This window comes from Anastrepha ludens, chromosome 6 (assembly GCF_028408465.1).
Source record: "Anastrepha ludens isolate Willacy chromosome 6, idAnaLude1.1, whole genome shotgun sequence".
In the NCBI taxonomy this organism is placed as follows: domain Eukaryota; kingdom Metazoa; phylum Arthropoda; class Insecta; order Diptera; family Tephritidae; genus Anastrepha; species Anastrepha ludens.
The window spans coordinates 99695638-99715296 of NC_071502.1; the positions used below are offsets into that span (position 1 = coordinate 99695638).

At 40.8% G+C, this 19659-nt stretch overlaps 1 protein-coding gene across 1 annotated transcript in view; it reads left to right on the forward strand.

The window, feature by feature from the left end:
- The window catches only part of LOC128867193 (protein gooseberry-neuro), a 114173-nt gene extending 95497 nt beyond the window's left edge, over window positions 1-18676 (forward strand). Inside the window, exons 4-5 of the mRNA XM_054108295.1 lie at window positions 17634-18233; window positions 18321-18676. Of these exons, the coding sequence (XP_053964270.1) occupies window positions 17634-18233; window positions 18321-18676 (956 nt within the window). The remainder of the gene's footprint in view (window positions 1-17633; window positions 18234-18320) is intronic.
- Window positions 18677-19659: the final 983 nt, after the last annotated feature.

A 19659-nucleotide genomic window follows, 5' to 3' on the forward strand; every position in this document is an offset into this window, starting at 1 on the left:
TCTCCTTGACTATCTACCCCCTTTCCAGAGCTTTAAATACAATGGGTTTTTTAGCTTGAGTGTTTTAGGAACACCCAAATCTTCTGGTGCTCCTTGGCTCGACATTTTCAAATTTCAATTTATGTGCCACGATTCCTTAAGATATCTTGTTTTTTTGCTTAAATTAAAATATGTATTCATATGGCATAGAAATGTTTAGTACGGGTATAAGGGATTCATAGTTCCAAGCGGCTGATTTTAAGAATTTTTCAAAATTTCCTTAACAAAATTTCGTTTTCTTAGGCGCATCTGCCTATTTTTTTTATTCATATTCATATGGCATAGAAATGTTTACTATAAGTCCAAGACTTTCCTGCGACTTTTTTTTAACCATTTTTGAAATATTGAAATATAATTTACTTAGAGGCAGTCTTTCTATTTTTTTTTTTTTTCAAAAAAATATACGACATCATACCACTGTGCGCCTTTCTGCTGCTGCATGCTGCTGTAGTTACCTCTCCTACAATAACTTTTTCTGCTCACTTTCGCATTGCTTGTGTGCCACCTTCTCGTACCCATCTGCACTTATCCTTTTGTCTGCTCATTAAGCGTGTGTAAATTATTTCACACCTCCTCCTAATGATTCACACGAACGCTCAGCTCACCTCTGGCTCGATTCATTAATCTACACTATCTCGCTCTTTTCCTCTCTCTCTGTACCGCACAGATAGCCAGCGACCGCAACTAGTGCTTGCTCATGCATTGACATCCTCTGTCACAAGACAAATGACCGCTCAGTGACCAAAATGATTGCGCAAATTCGCTCACGCACAACAGATCCGCTTGGCTCTCATAGGTCCGCATGCCGTACTTTACACTCTCTCTGAAGGAATTAATCTAGCATTACACTTGCTTCGTGCTCGATTGCCTGTGTGCGGTCCTTCCTGCACAATTAGCCTTTTGTGCCTCCGTTTTTTCTTTCTTGTTTTTTTTCTGCATTCGTCACGACAGGCTCATATGTCACTTGGTGGTCGTGGTTATGCTCGGCCGAGCCGAAGGCGCATCCCACAACGCCTGGCCTCGCAATTGATACTATACAATGGCGTATTTGTATGTGTGTGTGGGGAAGTGGAATATTTAACACCGAAATCTTGTGTTGCTCGCTGCCAACCAACTTTGGCGGCATTGACAGCAAATTCGTTCATGCCCGAAAAAAAGTGTCAACCAAACAAAAGCAAAGGCCCAACTTCAATGGCACCGCACATGTGCGGCATCTTTAATACGCGACGGGGTGTCCTGTGCGGCGGTTTTCATCTTATTGTTGTTTTTAAGGCATCGCCGCCGCCAACTCACTGTGGTCGGTGATGAGTTACAAAATATTCTTTATTAATGTATTATCACACTTTAGTTGTGTGTTGTCTGTTGTTGTTGTCTTGTCTTTTCTATGCTGTTTGTTTGTGTAGCTCTGTTTTAGTCTGGTTTGTTTGGTCCGTTGGGAAAATTGGTTTTGTGATTTGAGTTTAATTTTACTTAGCGGCGTTTGTAGGTGTCCCTTGGGGAATTTTGTTGTGATCAAGTACCTCAGCGTGTTGACTGGTTTTTGTTATTTAAATTTTTCTTCGTCGAAAATCTTGTATAATAAAGTCGAATTGACAGTAATTAATATGCTGAGGTATTTAGATGATGAGAAAATTGGATGATTTTTGAATCTTTTGGAGGCGAAGCTTATTAGTACTGAATAGATTAAAATGTAAATATAAGTTATGTTTACCACGCACCCCGAAAATCAGAAAAAAATTCAACCAAGCTGGGTAAATGCCTTCTCAAAAGGTTTACAGAAAAATATAAATACATAAATTAAAAAAAAATACTCTGATTAAGTTAGAAACCCTGACTGTACTTGCGCAGAGTCTTTGAAAAAGCCAAACTGTTTAGTGGCCTTAAATATTTAAAGCAAAAATTTATTGCTGAAGTGAAATAAATGGAAGATGGTGGCGTTTTTTCTTTGAATTAATGAACTACCAGGAAATTAGAAAAATGCACAAAATTTAGGGACAGACCACACGCAGCTATAAAACTGCATATTTAGAAAAATTTAAAAAATATTGTTTAAAAAGTTGAAAGTTTTCATTAAATTTTTAAAAATGTTATGCAAAGCTTGACACTTTCCGTTATATAGATAGTTTTTGTGTAGGCATAAAAAAAATTAAAAAATCTGGTGTGCTAACAATCTTGAAGCAGAATATATAGAAGGTGGCGCAAAATTAGTCATCCATCTTCGTTTTCGAACACCTTTTTTCCTTATTAAAAAAAATATCTTGACCTAAACGTGCTCAAGTGTTTGCCTGTTCGTAAACTTCAGCGGTGTAGTTCACATGGGTCAAGTATTATTATAAATCATCGGATAGGGTGATTCATTTTGCGCCACCTGTATTTGTGTTTTTCGTGCTTTTATCATCTCTTTAATTAAAATATGATTGACGTCCGACGCCATTTGCAAAAATTATAAATCTTCCAATAGGGCGGTTAATTTTGTGCCACCTTGTATGAGAAATCGCAAAGGTAGGAATCAATAGCGGCTTGGGTAAATACATTTAACAATAAATAGGATGAATCTGTCCTTCCCGTTTGATGCCAAACGCGGTTTCAGACAGAGCCACTCGCTTTCGCGTGGATTCTTTAACCTGATGTCGGAGAGGATGGTGCGAGCCGCAGAGCTTAATTTGATGATACTGACATCACTGGCCTGAACAACCACGCTGTTAGTTCCGCCTTTGCCGAACTGGATAAAAAGGCAAAACGAATGGTCCTGGTGGCAAACGAGAACACAACGAAGTATCTCCTAATATCCAATCTTAAACAAACAATCGGCGCACTCGCATATCGGCCCCACGTCACGGTTGAAAGTTATAATTTCGGGCACTTAAGAGACTTTACTTAGAACCCAACATTAACACCGATAACAATGTTAGACTGGAAATCCAACGTAGAATTTCTTTTACCAATAAGTGCTTATTTTGACTAAGTAGGCAACTGAGTAGTAAAGTCCTCTCTCGACGAACAAATCTAACACTCTACAAGGCTCTCAACATGCACCGGTTAGCACGGAAAGAAACCACTGGCGCGCTTTGTTAGCCTCGATGGTTCGCCACAAGTGATCATCCTAAAAACCTCTTTCTGGACAATTATGAAGCGCAATTGGATCGACATTTGTTGTGGCACATGACGTATTTAGTAAATTGAATGTTACCTTGGCAACTCATCTCCAAAAACGATGATTTCGACTGACCCTCCCGCTCGCAGGATGAAACCATGTAGCGCTATTTAAGGGGAGAGGTATACAGTCGAAAAGTAGATTTTCTGAAGGCTCGGTAGCGGAAATGGTATAAAATATTATGAAAAAGGAAAAAAAAAGAGTTTGAACGTGTGTCATTAGTCACCATTCTTCTCGATATTTTGTACGCCCATTGACGCACTGGTTTGTAAATTGAAATTTTACAATTTTGGCCCATGTACCAAGTAAAGATGAACTCTCTGTATATAGGTTATATTAAATAAGACTTAATTTAGAAGACCGATCTAGTCTCCAGTGGCAACAACCTAAGTTCATATATTGCGTTGAGCCTGTATTTAGTTGCAGACCTTCATTGGCCCACGGAACATAAGGTCAGTTGTCAGTAAGTTAGTGGACCTCCAGGTACGTTGATCGTCGGAATGAGTTCAACGAAGCCTTGGCTTGGAAGGACCTCCCAGTGAAGCAAACCCAACCTTAAATGTTTTCGAAAGAAGGTCCGCTGCCTTATCGTGCTTATCAATTTCAATTTATTTCGACATTTTATGGGCTAACTTGGTCTGAATTCATGAATTCAGAGTTGAACTTGTATACCTCGAATCCTTATAGAAGATCGTCCAGAATTTGGTTGTTAAGTCACAGGGAATAGAGGACCAGCCATGCATTAGGATATCGCACATTTTCGCACCATACGCATGATTTCCTATGCGTGGCGCATCTTGGAAAATACTAAATGATCGCAAGTACGGCCTCTACGACTTTAAGAAGTTGCATGACGACAGACCTGATTTATGATATTGATTAACTCTTTGGGTTACTATTTCAATATTTTACCTAGATGGTTGGGCAGAAATAACACCCACAGAAGTCACCGAGTCCTCGGTGTGCACGGGCGCTCCCAAATCATCTCGCTCTCGACGTAAGCCGGGGAATACGGTGGCTGAAAGCAGCATACCTCCCTGCCCTGACGCTGATGCTGATGTCCGCGACCCCCCTAAGGTACGAACGTGATCTCGGCGCCAGTCAATGTGGCGGCCGATGGTTCTGCTAAGCCACGGTCCGACCGCCGCCTCGAAAACAACTTCAACTCAATTGTCTGCCCGACGAAAATTTCGTCAGTGAAGGATGGCAAGCTGGACCTTCGCAAGAGCACATCATCCTATAGCGAGAAAGCTGCAGACCCACGACCTGTGGCTGTAAACGGAAAACTGGGGCCTGACCAGCAGCTGACTGATGCAGAAATCAAATACTGCAAAAGCCGACTGACGCGTCAGGTTGTTGCCTCCGGTCCTGAAGGCAACGCGAAGGGCTATGAGACAAAGGACGGCACCATAAGGCCAACATTAAGTGGATCATGACCGCTGTCAATAACGTGCGCCCATGGGCACCACTCACTTTGCGCTCTACAGCGAGGAGAGCATATACCTCAGGAAGGTCATATGCTGTATTTGGAAACTCGGAAATTTTGGGTACACTAATGGATCCCTAAAGAACACGACCTAGCAGATCTGAAAGTTCATTCCTATCGCATCGCCAATGCGTTCATAACGCCGGTATATTTCAAATGACAACCGTCTCTGCTTCTGTTGCGTCTTTGAGTAACATGGAGGTCGACTAACTCTTCGAGTAGCAGAGTGGATCTGAACACGAACTCAAAAATAGTTTATCTCATGGAATGGCAACACTAATTAAGGTGTGCCTTAACTGATTTTCGCTCAGTGCGGAAGCCAGTACTAGCAAGGATCTTTTCCCCCTTGCATTCCTCATGTACTCCAGAGATTTCGAAGTTGTGCTTTCAAGAAGTCAAAATGGCACTTCGTTTCGCCCAGAAGTGGCCATTAAAACCTTTGCTGCTGAAAACGCATCTAAAACGCTATGGTTTTATAGACATTTCTGCTTCTCTCTTTTATTCTTAAAGTACTTAGATGTATTGTAGGTTCTTGCATTGCACCAACGCAACTTGGCACTACAGCTCAAATTTAGTTTACAAATAATTTTAGTCGCAGTTCTGCTGCTTGACAATTGTTTACGCAATTCCTTATCCTTAGCCCTATAGATTTCCGAAACACATCTGCGTTCAACTTTATTTCGAAGTAGAGACTCAATTCTCAATGCTGAAGAATTTTTGAAGAAAAGGCCAGCGTCTTTCGTTTTCCAGTTCCTCTTGTCTAGTGTGGCTGTACAATTTTTTAGTGAATTCATTACCTATGGCAGTACAAATGTGTTTTCAAGCTTATTTCGTGATAGAATTTCAATTTTCAATCGCTTTCCTGTGCATGGCTATACTTTTAGTCGCTCGTATGATAGCCCAGCCTTTTTCGCATATTTAAGCATTCTTAAAAAATGTCATAAAAGGACTTGGAATTTATCCTCCAGTTGTCAGACAGCATGCGAACTATTTCTTATTATGTCAGTGAGGACATTTTTAAACAAGCATACCAAAATATTCCTTAAACCCAATTTTTTAGTAGCGAGCTTTTGAGCATATTTGTCCTTGTTTATTTTTTAGTAAAAAGTTGATCAGAGAAAGTAAATTTTTTCTCTATATCCGAAGTGTGCCTACTAAAATTTTCTTCTCTCTTCATTTTTCTCCTGAAGCAATTCTTTTTCGGCCGGCTACCATGAATTCTCTTCAGTCTCTTTTATTCTTTCAATTGCAAGAGTGATTAAAATCCGGAAACATTAACACTTAATCCTCCCCACACTAGAAAATCACCGCACAATTGTGGCAAGTGCAAAATTTCGGAAGCATCAAACGATATCCGGCTTAATCAAAGAAATCAAGAACAAAACCTTACATAAGACAAGTCAGAAAAGGATATTCGCGCACAATGGAAGGTTTACGAGTGCCAAACAATTAAACGTGTTTACGTCGATTTTCGATGATAAATCTCGAATTTCAAAAGACCACACACTGGAGTGCAGGACACGCGCAAAGACATTTTCTATGTGAGGTATACGCTGGCAACGGGCTGCCTGCCGACGGCGTTGTGATATAAGTGTGTGGGTGGGTATGTGTGTGTGCATGAGTACAAATATGTACGAAAGTGATGCAAACCACCAATGCGTCCATGACAAATGGCACAAATGGCAAAACCACGAAAATACACGCTATTTAACCACATTTACGAAGTGCCGTGACCATCGACCATTGAGGAATGAGCCTGTAATCGCGTTGAATAATTTTCCTTAATATCTATTTATTTTGCCGGCGGTCTCTTCACTTTTAACTCTCTGGCTAACGCGAGAAGGAGTTGTTCACACCAACTAACACCCACAAGCGAACAAGCAAGAATAGACAATCGGCAATTGCCGTGTGTGTGTGCCTGTATGGGTGTGTGGGTTTTTATGACACTATTTTGTAATGAGCTCTCTAAATAATTTGCCATGATCTTCGGCGCATAACCGAATTGACAACCACGCCCACAAATCGCAACAGTACACACACACACACCCATGCACAAATGAGCACCATCACAAATCTTCTAGTAGTCTGGAGCTGCATAGCTCTGGCTCTGACTCTGGCGGTGATAAGGGCCAACACATGGGAACACCCGCACGCTTCATGCGCGATTTGATCGCGGCACTTTTGAGAGTCAACCAACCAGTTACTCGTTTGCTGTTTGCTTGCGCGCTTATTACGCTGGCTGTCGCACTGTCACAGACAAGTGGACGGACAAATGGGAGATCGTGTTTTCAAAAAACACAACAAAAAAAAATGTGGGAAATACTACTAAGCTTCGTTTTCCAGTATGCGCATGATTGTTTATGGCTGTTTATTTGAGAACCTGGTTCGCGTGTGATATTTTGTTTTTGTTACGTTGTAGCCACTTCAGACGCGACACACTGTAAGTCGATACTCGTTTAAATTTTGCGTCTGGGTTAGTTGATATTCATATATAAAAGTACTCGTATTTAGCATTCGTTTATTTCCTCGTTTTGCTATTTTGCTTTTTGCATCTGACATGTGACAGCTCTTTGACATTTGTCGTTATTATGTAATGAAATCCGTTATAACAGCTGTCAACTACCGTGCGTAGATTGGTTTTTATGACATGGTGATTTGAAGTGTAATGGAACTGTCACAATGAATTTAAATGATAAAATGGTACAAGTTTGCGGTGGCGGCTGGTTGTGGATGCACTGCGCGAAAAAACTTTGTATAAATTTAGTTGATTAAATAAAAATATGATAAAATATTTAACTCAATGAAGCATATGGCTGCAGTTTTATGTGTATCCCGAAGCGCAGGCGACTTTTATATGAAGCCCTTTCCATGACAGAAATACACTTAAAGTGTTGAAATTGTCGATCTACTGGCGGCTACTATTAGAAAAAACCGAGTGGTAATTCCCATAAGACAATTCAATAAAAGACACGGAATTCATACGATACTCAATGAAAAGTACAGGACAGAGGCAGTTTACACAATGCATACTTTATTCTAGAAAGGCGTCAAGTTGGCTTCTAAAGCTGGATAGAGAAGACTTACGAGCTCTTAATAAACTTCACCCGAGACATTATAGAAATGACATGAATGAAAAGGACAGGACAGAGATAGGCGAAAGAAAAGACATCAAGTTGACTCCTAAGCACGAATAGAGACGACTTACGAGCTCTCAATAAACTGCACCCGAGACATTATAGTCTTCCTTATTATTTCAGTAAACTAAGACTAATTCTCTATGAACGAATCAACGAATATGCTGAAAGAATAATTGATGACTACCAATGCGGATTTCGTATAGGCAAGTCTACAGTCGACCAATGTTTCGTTCTTAGCCAAATGTTTGAATACGGGCTAGATGTTCACTGCCTCTTCATTGATTTCAAACAAGCCTTCGACAGTGTTAAAAGAGATAGGATCCAGCACATATTGCTTATTTTTGGAATACCTGCCAAACTAATAAGGCTCGTTAGCGCAACGCTCACAAATACACAAGCAAAAGTGATCATTCAAGGGAAGCTCACAGAGTCGTTCCCTATTGAAACAGGTGTAAAACAAGGTGATTGATGCCTTATTAACAGTCATATTCAATTTGATGCTGCACTTTGTCGTAAGGGAAGTCAACAAAGGTAGTACGTTGATGACTAAACAACCCAAATATGTGCTTATGCAGATGGCATCGCTATTCTCTCAAGAAATAGGAATGACTTAAAAGAAATTTCCTTAAAAATTAACAAAATTGCGAACGATATTGACCTTTTCGTAAACGAGGGCAAAAACAAATATCTGTTGAAATCGAGGCGGCCTGCACAGATGGCAAATTTCCATGGGAGTCTATACTTTTAAAGCAGAGCAGCATTTTAAGTACCTAGGAGTTATGTTCGCATGCAGCGGTGATTCAACTTCCGCCGTCAGGGGTCGCATTAACGCCGCCAACAAAGCGTATTACGCCCACCTTAACTTGTTCAAGTCCCGACTTTTGTCTAAAGCTATAAAGTTAACTATGTAAAAGACTCTTATTCGACCAATCCTAATGTATAAATGTGAGTTATGGACTCTTAAGGTTGATGACCGCGCGCAAATTGCCAGCATGGAAAGTAAAATGTAAAGAAAAATCTTTATTCGAATAAGAATGGATGATGGTACCTACAGAATTCGATTGAACTCTGAACTGAACGATCTAACTCAGAACGAGATAGCTGTGCGTGTCGTTATGCGCAGCGCATAAGATGGCTAGGTCATGTGATCCGTATGCCTGTTGACTGTACCGTGAAGAAAGCCGTGACAGGAAAGCTAATGGGCGTGAAGGCCAAAGGCAGATTGAGGAACCGTTGGATAGACGCAGTGGAACACGATCTTAAGAAGCTGGGAATACGTAACTACGAAGCAACAGCTCAAGATAGACCGCTTTGGAGGAGCGTTTTGAAGGAAGCTCTGACGCACCCCACGCTGTAACGTTGAAAGAAGAAGAAGAAGAAACAAAGACTAGTAGAAACATGCGTCCGCATTTTTGCGAGCTGGGAGGTAAAAAGACAGTGAACATCCTCTGCGAATGTTCAACTCTCGCCAGACGACGACTCACTCACCTAGGTGGGGTGACTCTAAATCCATTAACGACATATAACAAAAAGCTTGCGAAAATGCCCACATTGATTGTAAGTCTCCAACTTGAGGTGCGCGGTCAAGTGTGATGGATTTCGCACGACATTCTTCTTCTTCTTGATTGGCACGATAGCCGCTCACACGAACTTGGCCACGTGTCGTTCCCTCTCACCCTAAACAGCGCCAATTGGGCACACCAAGTGGGGCCAAGTCATTCTCCACATGATCTTCCCAACGTAGATGAGGTCTTCCTCTTCCTCTGCTACAACTAGCTGGTACTACTTTCAGAGTTGGAGCATTTGTATCCAAGGGGACGACATGACCAAGCCAACGTAGCAGCTGGATCTTTATTCGACAACTTAGACCGTCGAAACGCTTATACAGCTCATTGTTCCATCGCCTGCGATATTCGCCGTCAGCAACGTGCAAGGGTCTAAACATCGTCCACAGAATATTTCTCCCGAGCGCTCTAATGGAAAGGAAAACGAAGCCTCGGTTCACACTGCACTATGGGCCAATAAAAAAATAACTAACCACGCATAAACACACCTGGCTACGGCGACCGCCTAGTTAAGTAACCATTTAAGATAGAATGAATAAGGTTAGTAATCGTATAGCGCAGTTGGTGCGAACATTAGAGTAGATTGGAGTAAAGCGCGAGATGGGTAGGTAGGTAGGAGTGGCAGATGTTCTTCAAACCTACTTACTTAGACCGTTGAAGATCCATTCTGATACCACATTAGCAGTTTATCTGCTGCTCCTCGTTAAACCACTTTGTTTTCAGTGCAAACCCATTGATATGGCTGACACTTATATCCCAAAGGTCATCAGTATCATTCAAGAAAGATGAGCCAAAGTATCTAAACCTAGTGGCATGTCACGCAGCACAGTAACAGAGAAGATATCTGGTAGTGTTATCTTTTTGTTAGTTTCATAGGCGTTGTGATACCTCGCTAACCCTCAAGCGGCCTTCTGAAACCAGGCTAAGCCTGTTTATTTCCATCATCTCTCGCCGCGAGACTACCGTCAAGTATTACATAGGGGAGAGTGAAGCCGATTAACCATCGCTGCTGCGTCTCAGTCTTTCCAGACGACTCATCCCTTTCCTAGTATCGGCCACTAAGTCGCATGCCGTATTCCACGTTTATTTCGAGAGCAGCATATGTTGCACAAATGTTTCCGGCTAAGGAGGTTCCCCAAAAGCTCTATGGGGTTTATATTTGCAGAACGGAAACGCAAGCACGTGGGGAACATGTGATGAACATCTTCTACAACGTTTTCGTCGCAGTAATCGCAGTAGGGTGGTTGAATCTGTATAAGTATGCTTTGAAGCAGCTATGTCCACTCAAGAACTGGGTCAGATAAAAGTCTACTTCTCAAACAGGGTACCTATTATTGTTCGGCAGCGATTTTTTCAGTTGTCAGTGGACGTGTGAGATGGAGAGAGATGGAAGAAAAGAGGAAAATATCGAGGCGAATAAAACAACTTAGACCAATAATGACAGCTTACAAGATTGCGGCTTCCGTGAGAGTATTTCTGTATGTGGCGTAACAAATGGCCAACAAGAAAGAGAATAGCGTAGTGGGACAGATTTGGTCCTTAATAACAGTAAAGCTGAAAACCAATACAGTAATAAAATGAAAACAAATGTTCACTTGTTATGTCAACTGAATAGCAGAATCTGTCAAATGCACTGAAAGCGGCTCGCGCATGCCACCACCTTATGTGCTCTCTCCACCGTGACACCTGGGCAGGGGTCTACTAATTGTGAGAACTTGATCGCAGAGGCAGAGCTTGAGCTCATATGAACAAATGTTGGAAAGAGAGTTAAGCGCTTTTTCTGGAATTTCGCTTAGAAAATTGAGACTAAGCTAAAGTTATCTATGTGATTTGTGACTTATTTGAGCACTAAGACACAAAATTTGAATAGCTTCGTAGGCTTCCTACCAGATAATCTTTGATACTAAGCCACCGTGCATAAACTTTAAGCTTCTTAATTACAAATTTTATAACCACGAATAGCTTCGCTAATTTATTTACAATTTGTGGCAATTGCCAAACAACAAATATGTGCATATACAGCGAAAGTTCTAATGGATCGACGTTGAACCAAGAAAAAAACAACAGCAAACTAAAATTTGTAATGAACTCTTTAAGCAAAATGATCGAACAAATCGCTCATGTAACTCGTGGTTACACATCTTACTCGCCTCCTTTTGTCATGGACGCCAAGTTAACAAGCACTAATTAGTTGAACGATATGCCCCGAACTGCTGAGGTTAAGCATTAGACAATTGGCGGCGAGTTCTTTTGACAGATTTGTGACGCTTTTTGACGTTCGAATTAAAATGCAATGGAGCATTAATTGTCTGCACACCCAACCAGGCGGTGACTGCTCCGCCGTGGCTAGTTGAGCAGCGTTGGTTTTCGTTCTTTTTTTGTTTTAGTTTGCTTTCGCGGCAATCGGCTTGCCGGCGTGCTAAGTGAGCTAAGCAAACTGTGGAGCTGAATAGCTGAGGATCACTGCTGTTGCTTGGTGGCACTGCATATGGTTAGATGTAAGAGTGTGAGTGTGCCTGTGTGTGTATTGATTTGCCCCTGCATTATAAGTTTAGGTGGATGTGTGCATACTTAGGAGGAACATACATATATGTTTAGGATGTGAATCCCGTTATTTCGGTATTTTTAAGTGACGCAAAAATTTGCCAACAATCCCGGAATTTTAGCAAATATAGACATTTTTGAACAATTTAGTTTTTGTTTCCTTATTAATATTATATAAAGGGTGGTTAAATTTCAAGGGCCGATGTTGAATGTGAACCACACCTAAACGTCAAGTTTTTTTCAGCATTTCATTTGACATTTTTGAATTTGAGACTAATTCAATTTGAACCATGGAAAGATACACAATCGAGCAACGCGTTAAACTTATACAGGCTTATTATGAGAACGGGCGTTCAAATCAAAATGCATATCGCGCACTTTCGAAGAAAATCGTCTTCAGTGGATTCGTCAATAAGAAGAATTGCCGCATTTGGGCGAATGATAATTCAAGAGTGATTGCCGAAAAACCAATGCACCCACAAAGAGTGACTGTTTGGTGCGGTTTATGGGCCGGCGGCATCATTGGGCCGTATTTTTTCCAAAAATGAGACCGGTCAGGCAATTACTGTGAATAGTATTCGCTATAGTGAGATGATAACGAACTTTTTATGGCCCGAATTGGAAGATATGGATGAGGACGATATGTGGTTTCAACAGGACGGTGCCACTTGTCACACAGCTAACGAAACAATGGCTCTTTTGCGCGCAAAATTTGATGGTCACGTCGCGGCGATGTCAATTGGCCGCCAAGATCAAGTGATTTGATACCGTTGGACTTCTTTCTTTGGGGTTATTTGAAAGAAAAGGTGTACGTCGATAAGCCAGCAACAATTTAAGAGCTAAAGGATGAGATAGTTCGGCACATTAACGGCATAGAACCTCAATTACGCCTCATCGTCATCAAAAATTCGGACCATCGGATGGAGGTGTGCCGCCGAGGCTGCGGTAGCTATTTGGGCGATGTTTTGTTCCATACCTAATTGAGCCATTCCAGTTTTATCATATTAAAGAGAAATGATAATAATTTCATAAAAAAATTGTATTTTATTCAAAATCAACACCGGCCCTTGAAGTCTAACCACCCTTTATATAAAGCAATGCATACCTTGCCTCTTTTGTTACGCTGACTTAATTGATTTTTTGTTTTTTCGCTTATCCTGCTTAAATTATACGAGGTTAATAAATAAGTTAGCTTCCTTCGACCCCAAAAATCTGTCAGTTTTTTTCAGTTTGTCCATCGATCTTTTTCCGACATACGATACGCTACTTTATCGCTGTCTCAACTCACGTTTCTTTAGAAGTCTAACCGACGTCGAATTTGCAATCCTCTAAAATTTTTCATTTTTATTTATCAAAGAGACAATTTATCAGAGAGACAAAATGATTTCTTAATGGGTATTCAGCCCCAGCTGGGCTCCTCTAACTATTGTCCTTTGTTTTTTACGAATAAAATAATTATAACTTTAAATAAAAAAGTATGTTTTTATGTAATTAATTAACTTGATTCTTGCAACATTTTCTATTTTCTCTTTCTCTTCTGCTCTTTTTACGTCGTATTTTTGGGAATAAAGTTCGGGGAAGTGTAGTCTAACTCCTTTGCTGACGAAATTACAGTTTTGCGCAAACTTCTATTAAAAAATGAACAATCCATAAAGAAGTCTCTTAAGCGATATGAGTCCAGGTAAAAGGAAAACTCTGAAGATTTCGGGGTTTCCAAAAATGGCGTTTTTCAATTGGTTTGCCGATCAAAGGGCCAAAAACTTACAAATTACAAGTGATATACTACAAGAGAAATCAGAGCTATTACATGCGAAGATTTAGGTAAAGCCTGGAGGTGTCCACGCTAGCAATGGTTGGGTTGCAAACTTTAAAAAGAGGCCTGCAATACGATGGCTAAAAGTTGAAAGGAAAATGATCAGATAAGAGTAGCTTCATCAACCCATTTTTGTACAAATTTCACAAAACAATTATGGATTGAAGTTTGACAAAAAAGAGCAGCTATACAATGCAGATGAGTCTGGCTTATTTTGGAAGCTCTTACCCGATAAAACCCTTGTGGGGTCAAATGAAACCTCGGCTCCGGAGCATAAGATCAGTAAGCAGAGAATAACGTTCCTTGTTTGTACAAATGCTGCTGAAAACCATAAAGTAAAGTAAAGTTGTTGGAAAATGGGCGAATTCGCGTTGATTAAACCTTTTTACTGATATGCCTGCTGTTTACAAAGGAAATCCAAGTGCTTGGATGGCCTTAGCTTTATTTGAAGAATGGTTTCACAGATATTTATTCCAGAGGTATATTCATTTTTTTTTTTTTTTGTTTTCAAAATAAAGAATCCTGTTTTAATCGAAAATTGCTTAAATAAGCAGGTAAAAGAGTTCCTTCGTGCGCAAAGTCTTCGGGAAAAAGCACTTCTTCTTATTGTTAATGATCCAAGTCATCCCAAAGAAGGCGAGTTAAAGAGCTGAAATGGCCAAATACTTTAAACTTTAATGCGCTAAGTTAAAATGTTATAAGTCTTACTAAATTGAACTAAAAAGAATCCCTCTTAAGTCAGATTTTTGCACGGCGAATCGGTGAATCACTGCGAAATACTGGCCTCAAAAATACATTTTTAGCTCTTACTGCAGATTCAATTCAGTAATCGTTTCCAAAACTGCTTGAAAAAGCGTCTGACTGGGGTTGTGACGATATCATTTCTCTTTCGCAGTTACGATTACAGATAGCTGAAGATGCATCCAATATTCAATTCATTGCAACTTTGCTTAGGAAAGTAGAACCATTGCAGTAAGTCTCCCAACCGAAAATCGAGCAATGGGTTGTTGAATCTCATACGAAACCCACAGCTTTAAATTAATAATAAATACTGCAATGAAGAAGACAAAACATTCGGTGAAGGAACTAACGAGACGTCTGCTAAAAATGAAGAAAAATTACGCCGGAGGAGGCAACATCAGCATTCAATATAAAATGGTGACGTCCAAAATATAGAAGACTGAGCTAAAATAGAAACGACAGGAGCTTTCTTCTAATATCTTCAAGTTTATTTATTCAAAATAGTCCCCTCTGTGTCGAGACAGTCGATACACTGTTTTGCGCGCTCTAAAAGCTTTTCGAAAGAATGTTTCAGGTCATTGACCGAAATGTCCTTCAGGATGGCGGTACAAGCCTTTTGGATGGCCTATGCCGGCGCAAAACGTTTTCCTTTCATGGTCACAGGGGAGCCATATCAGGCGACTACGGTGAGTGATTGATGGTAAAAATGCGATTTCTAGTCAAAAAATCAGTCACAGGAGTGGATCGATGAGATGGTGCATTAACATGCAATAAGCGCCAGTTTTCTCCTTCGCGGTATTCAGGGCGAATTCAACGAATGCGATGCAACAAATGTTTCAAAACGCCAAGATAGAAAATTGCATTCATGGCTTTGCCCGTTGTCACGAACTCCTTGTGGGCAATTCCCTTAGAATCGTAAAAACAAATGAGCATCGACTTGATTTTTGACTTCTCCAAACGCGATTTTTTTTGTGGTGGCTCGTCTGAGCACTTTTACGCTTAGTCTCAGATTCATGTTGGAAACACCACGTTTCATCACCAGTTACAATGTTGTAAAGGAAGTTCTCGTCTTTTCTCGCCTCTTTAATGAGGTCTTTCGAATGCTGAAGTCAGAGCAATGTTTGGTCCTCAGTTAACTTGTACGGAAAGAAACGTGCACAGACCTTTCGTAAGCCCAAGTGATCAGTTAAAATGCGATAAATCGATGTTTTGGAGATAATCAACTCCGATTCCATGAACTTCAACGATGATTCTGGTTCATTTTTGATAAGTTTACGAACGATATCGATGGAGTTTTCGGTGATTACTGATTTTGGGCGGCCCGTGTGTTCTTTGTTCGTCATTTATGTCCTCACAACCATCTCTGAAACGTGTAAACCACTCATCAACTCTGGCACGAGATAGAAACGAAATCATCGCCATAAACTTTTTTCATCAATTCAAATGTTTCGGTAAACATTTTACCGATTTTAAAACAAAATTTGATATTAGCTCTTTGTTCGAAACTCATTTTTGTACCTATGACACAAACTTACTGACACTTTAGACGCAATAACTTCGCTTCCACTGAACCGAATGTTACCAAACCTCAATGCTTACGATGACCTCGAAGCTTGTACCGAGTCCGGTTTTCATTGCAGGCAAAAATCGAGTTTCTTCTGCATGTATTTGGAGAGCTGCTTTTGAAACAACATTGATGGCATTTTTACAAGCTAAGTTGTTGCAAAATAATGAATATCTAAATCCCGAAACTAGTATCGGGATCCCTGGACTGTAATAACGAAATCCTGAAAATCCCGGGATCGTAAAAACTTAAAAAATGTACATCGCTAATACATCTCGGGATTGTAATAACGAGTATTGTAACAATGCCGAATTCATAAAAATTTAACAAATGTGTGTCCCTAATTCATCCCGGGACTAGAATAATCAGATCCTGAAAACCCCGGCTTCAGAAAAATTTTTAAAATTTGCATCCCTAAATCCTTGATATCCCGAAAATCCTTGATCGTGAAAACTTAAAAAATGTGCATCCCCAATACATCTCGGGCCTATAATAACGAGATTCCGAAAATCCCGGTTTCATAAAAATTTAAAAAATGTGCATCCCTAATATTTACATCCCGGATTGTAATACCGAAGTCCTGAAATTCTCGGGTTCATAAAAATTTTAAAGATTTGCATCCTTCATATATCCCGGGATTGTAATATCGAGATCCCGGAAATACCGGATTTATATAACAAATGTGTATCCCTAATTCATTCCGGGATTGCAATAATAGGATCCTGAAAATCCCGATATCAGAAAAATTAAAAAAATTTGCATCCCTCATACATCCCGGGATTGTAAAACGAGATCCCGGCATCATAAATCTTTTAAAAATGTGCATCCCTAATGCATACTCACACCCATGCACGCATATGTATTAATGCTTGTGAAAATTATAATTTATTTTCATCGAGTAGATTATTATTAAAATTCTTTTTGACTTAGTGTTGATATATTTTCCTTTTGTTCGCCGGCTGCATCTGCTCAAAATCTTTGGTAGCCACATTTTTGTTTTACTTGATTTGTCGCAATTTGATTTACCCAAATTAAATGACTTTCTTATGTGCTTACACAGATATTTTTCTTTCTTGCATTCACAACATTATTTGAATCTGCCCACACATGCGCTTGTGTATGTGTCCGCATAGGGACGTGCTTGTTCTTATTTGGGTGTGAAACTCTATTAGTTTTTACGAGCCGTTGCTAATTTTGGGTTACATTTCAATAATTCCGCTTTTGCGAGCCCCGCGCTTGGACGCGGGAGCGCTGAATGAAATTGCTTCCCAGGCGCAGAAGGGAATAGGGGCATATGGAAAGTCAATGGGAATGTGATTGGAACAATCTCTGGCGTCCTGCTGCAATCATAAAAAAAAATCTGTAAAGGGCGTCACCTGTATTTAGGCAAAACATATTTTTACATCTGCTTATTCCTCGACTAACTATGACCGGGCAAAACTAAGTAGCGCGGCAAGGAAGGGAAAATGGAAAAGGTTAAAAAAAGAGTTGTGTGGTATCCACAATTGTGATGAGATAAAATTGCGATACCACCTTGAAATACTTTAAAGCAAATATGAGCATAAGAACACTTCCTTTTAATATTTTCAGGACGCGACTCGGACATCAGCGATACCGAATCGGAGCCTGGCATACCGCTGAAACGTAAGCAGCGTCGTTCGCGCACCACTTTCACCGCCGAACAATTGGAGGCGCTCGAACGCGCCTTCACCCGCACTCAATACCCAGATGTGTATACACGCGAAGAACTCGCACAGACTACCGGTCTCACTGAGGCGCGCATACAAGTGTGGTTCAGCAATCGACGCGCCCGCTTACGCAAACATTCCGGCGGCTCTGGCACGCATGGCCTCGCGCCCATGAATGGTGGCGGTAGCGGCGCTGTGGGAGTGCCTGGTGGTGCGGTAGGGGTACCCGGCAGTGCTGCGACAGCACCGCTCGGCTTTGGTTCACTTGCCGCAGTCGGTTCAATGTCTGGCTATAGTCCAGCCGCTGCGAGCACGGCCAGCGCCGGCATGAATGACAATCACGCCGCGCATGCAGCTGCAGCCGCGGCAGCAGCGGTAGCACATCATCCGCATCATCATACGCAAATGGGCAGCTACGATTTGGTGGCGCAGTCGGCGCAACATGGATTCGCTAGCAGTTTCCAGCACGGGCACTTTGGCGGGCAAAATTACTATCATCAGGGTGAGTGTGAGGATGATGGCAAGTGGATTTTATATGCAAAAATATTCATTTGTATGCATTTGTTTTATTTCCTTTTACTTGTCTTAGATTATTCCAAGCTCACAATCGATGACTTCTCCAAATTGACAGCTGAGAGCGTATCGAAAATTTCGCCTTCCCTTTCGCATCTCACCGGTGAAAACTATTCGAAACTGGAGCCCTCCACGAATTGGTCGCAGGCCGCCTATCATCTCAACCAGTCGGCAGCAGCTGCGGCTAACTATAATGCTGCCGCCGCGCATCACGCTCACGCCGCTGTTGCACAGCATACGCTCAACGATTATGCGGCGGCTGGCGTGGCTGCGGCGGCTCACAACAATCAACTGAATAGTGCAGCAGCAGTGGCCGCGGCGGCTTACAATCATCCGCTGCCCGCGCAGGGGCAAGCGAAGTATTGGCAATGAAGTTTTTGCGACGGTGCGGGGTAGTTAAAGAAGAAATTAGATATTTAAGAGAATAGTTTAGAATTCTAGAAGCAGTTGAGGTTGTGGCGCGAAACATTGAAATGTGGCACGCAGGCGCAATTTTGTGAGAGAATTCACGGTGTCCTTATTTTTGCTGCGTTCAAATTTTAACTATGCAAATTTTTATATAAAAAAGAGAATATTTGGAATATTTCAGTGGCATTAACTTATAAAACATACAGCAGCCTTAATATCGAATAGTTAAAAATATATTCCACTTATTAAAAATCTGGGCAACAGTCGAGCTAGAGAGAGAGCTGAACCACATAAAAACCACACACGTACACTCGAACATGGTTTATTTTGTTTGTTTCAGTTCTTACTTTCAGTTACTTTCTTTCTTTTCCGTTTTTTCTTTCTTAAGCCTCCTAAATGCGGCATACCACCAGCGGAAAGAGCGGTTTGCGCAATACAAATTTTCATTAAAAATTTCAAACATCTTAAATTTTTTTTTGTATATATAAAAACTTGTAAATCGAAGGGGCAGTTTTCTTCTCTATTTAAAAGCCTGCTTCTTCGGCTGTATAGTAGATATAATCTTTTGTATACTGGCTATATGTTGCCACTAGAATATTTGCTCAATCCTTCAAGTCAGATATATCAGCAAGAAATATCCGACTTTATCAAGAATAGATTTTTGAATTTTCGCAAGTCTTTGAACAAAAACACAAATAATTATTTCAGCATTATCTGTAATCCTTTAAACATAAAGAACAGAAAAGTCTGGAGCAAAAGCAGGGTTGTAGTTCGACCAAAAGATCTTTTTTGCGCTCTACTCACAATTCCTCACCCAAATTCAGTTCCCCTAAAAAACCAATAAACCTAAGATGGGGCTGGGCTGGCCTTTCTTCTGGTCATATCAGGCCGAAATGCTTACTAGTTTTTTTCACGCTAAGTTATGAAATTCGAGAAGCCCATGTAGT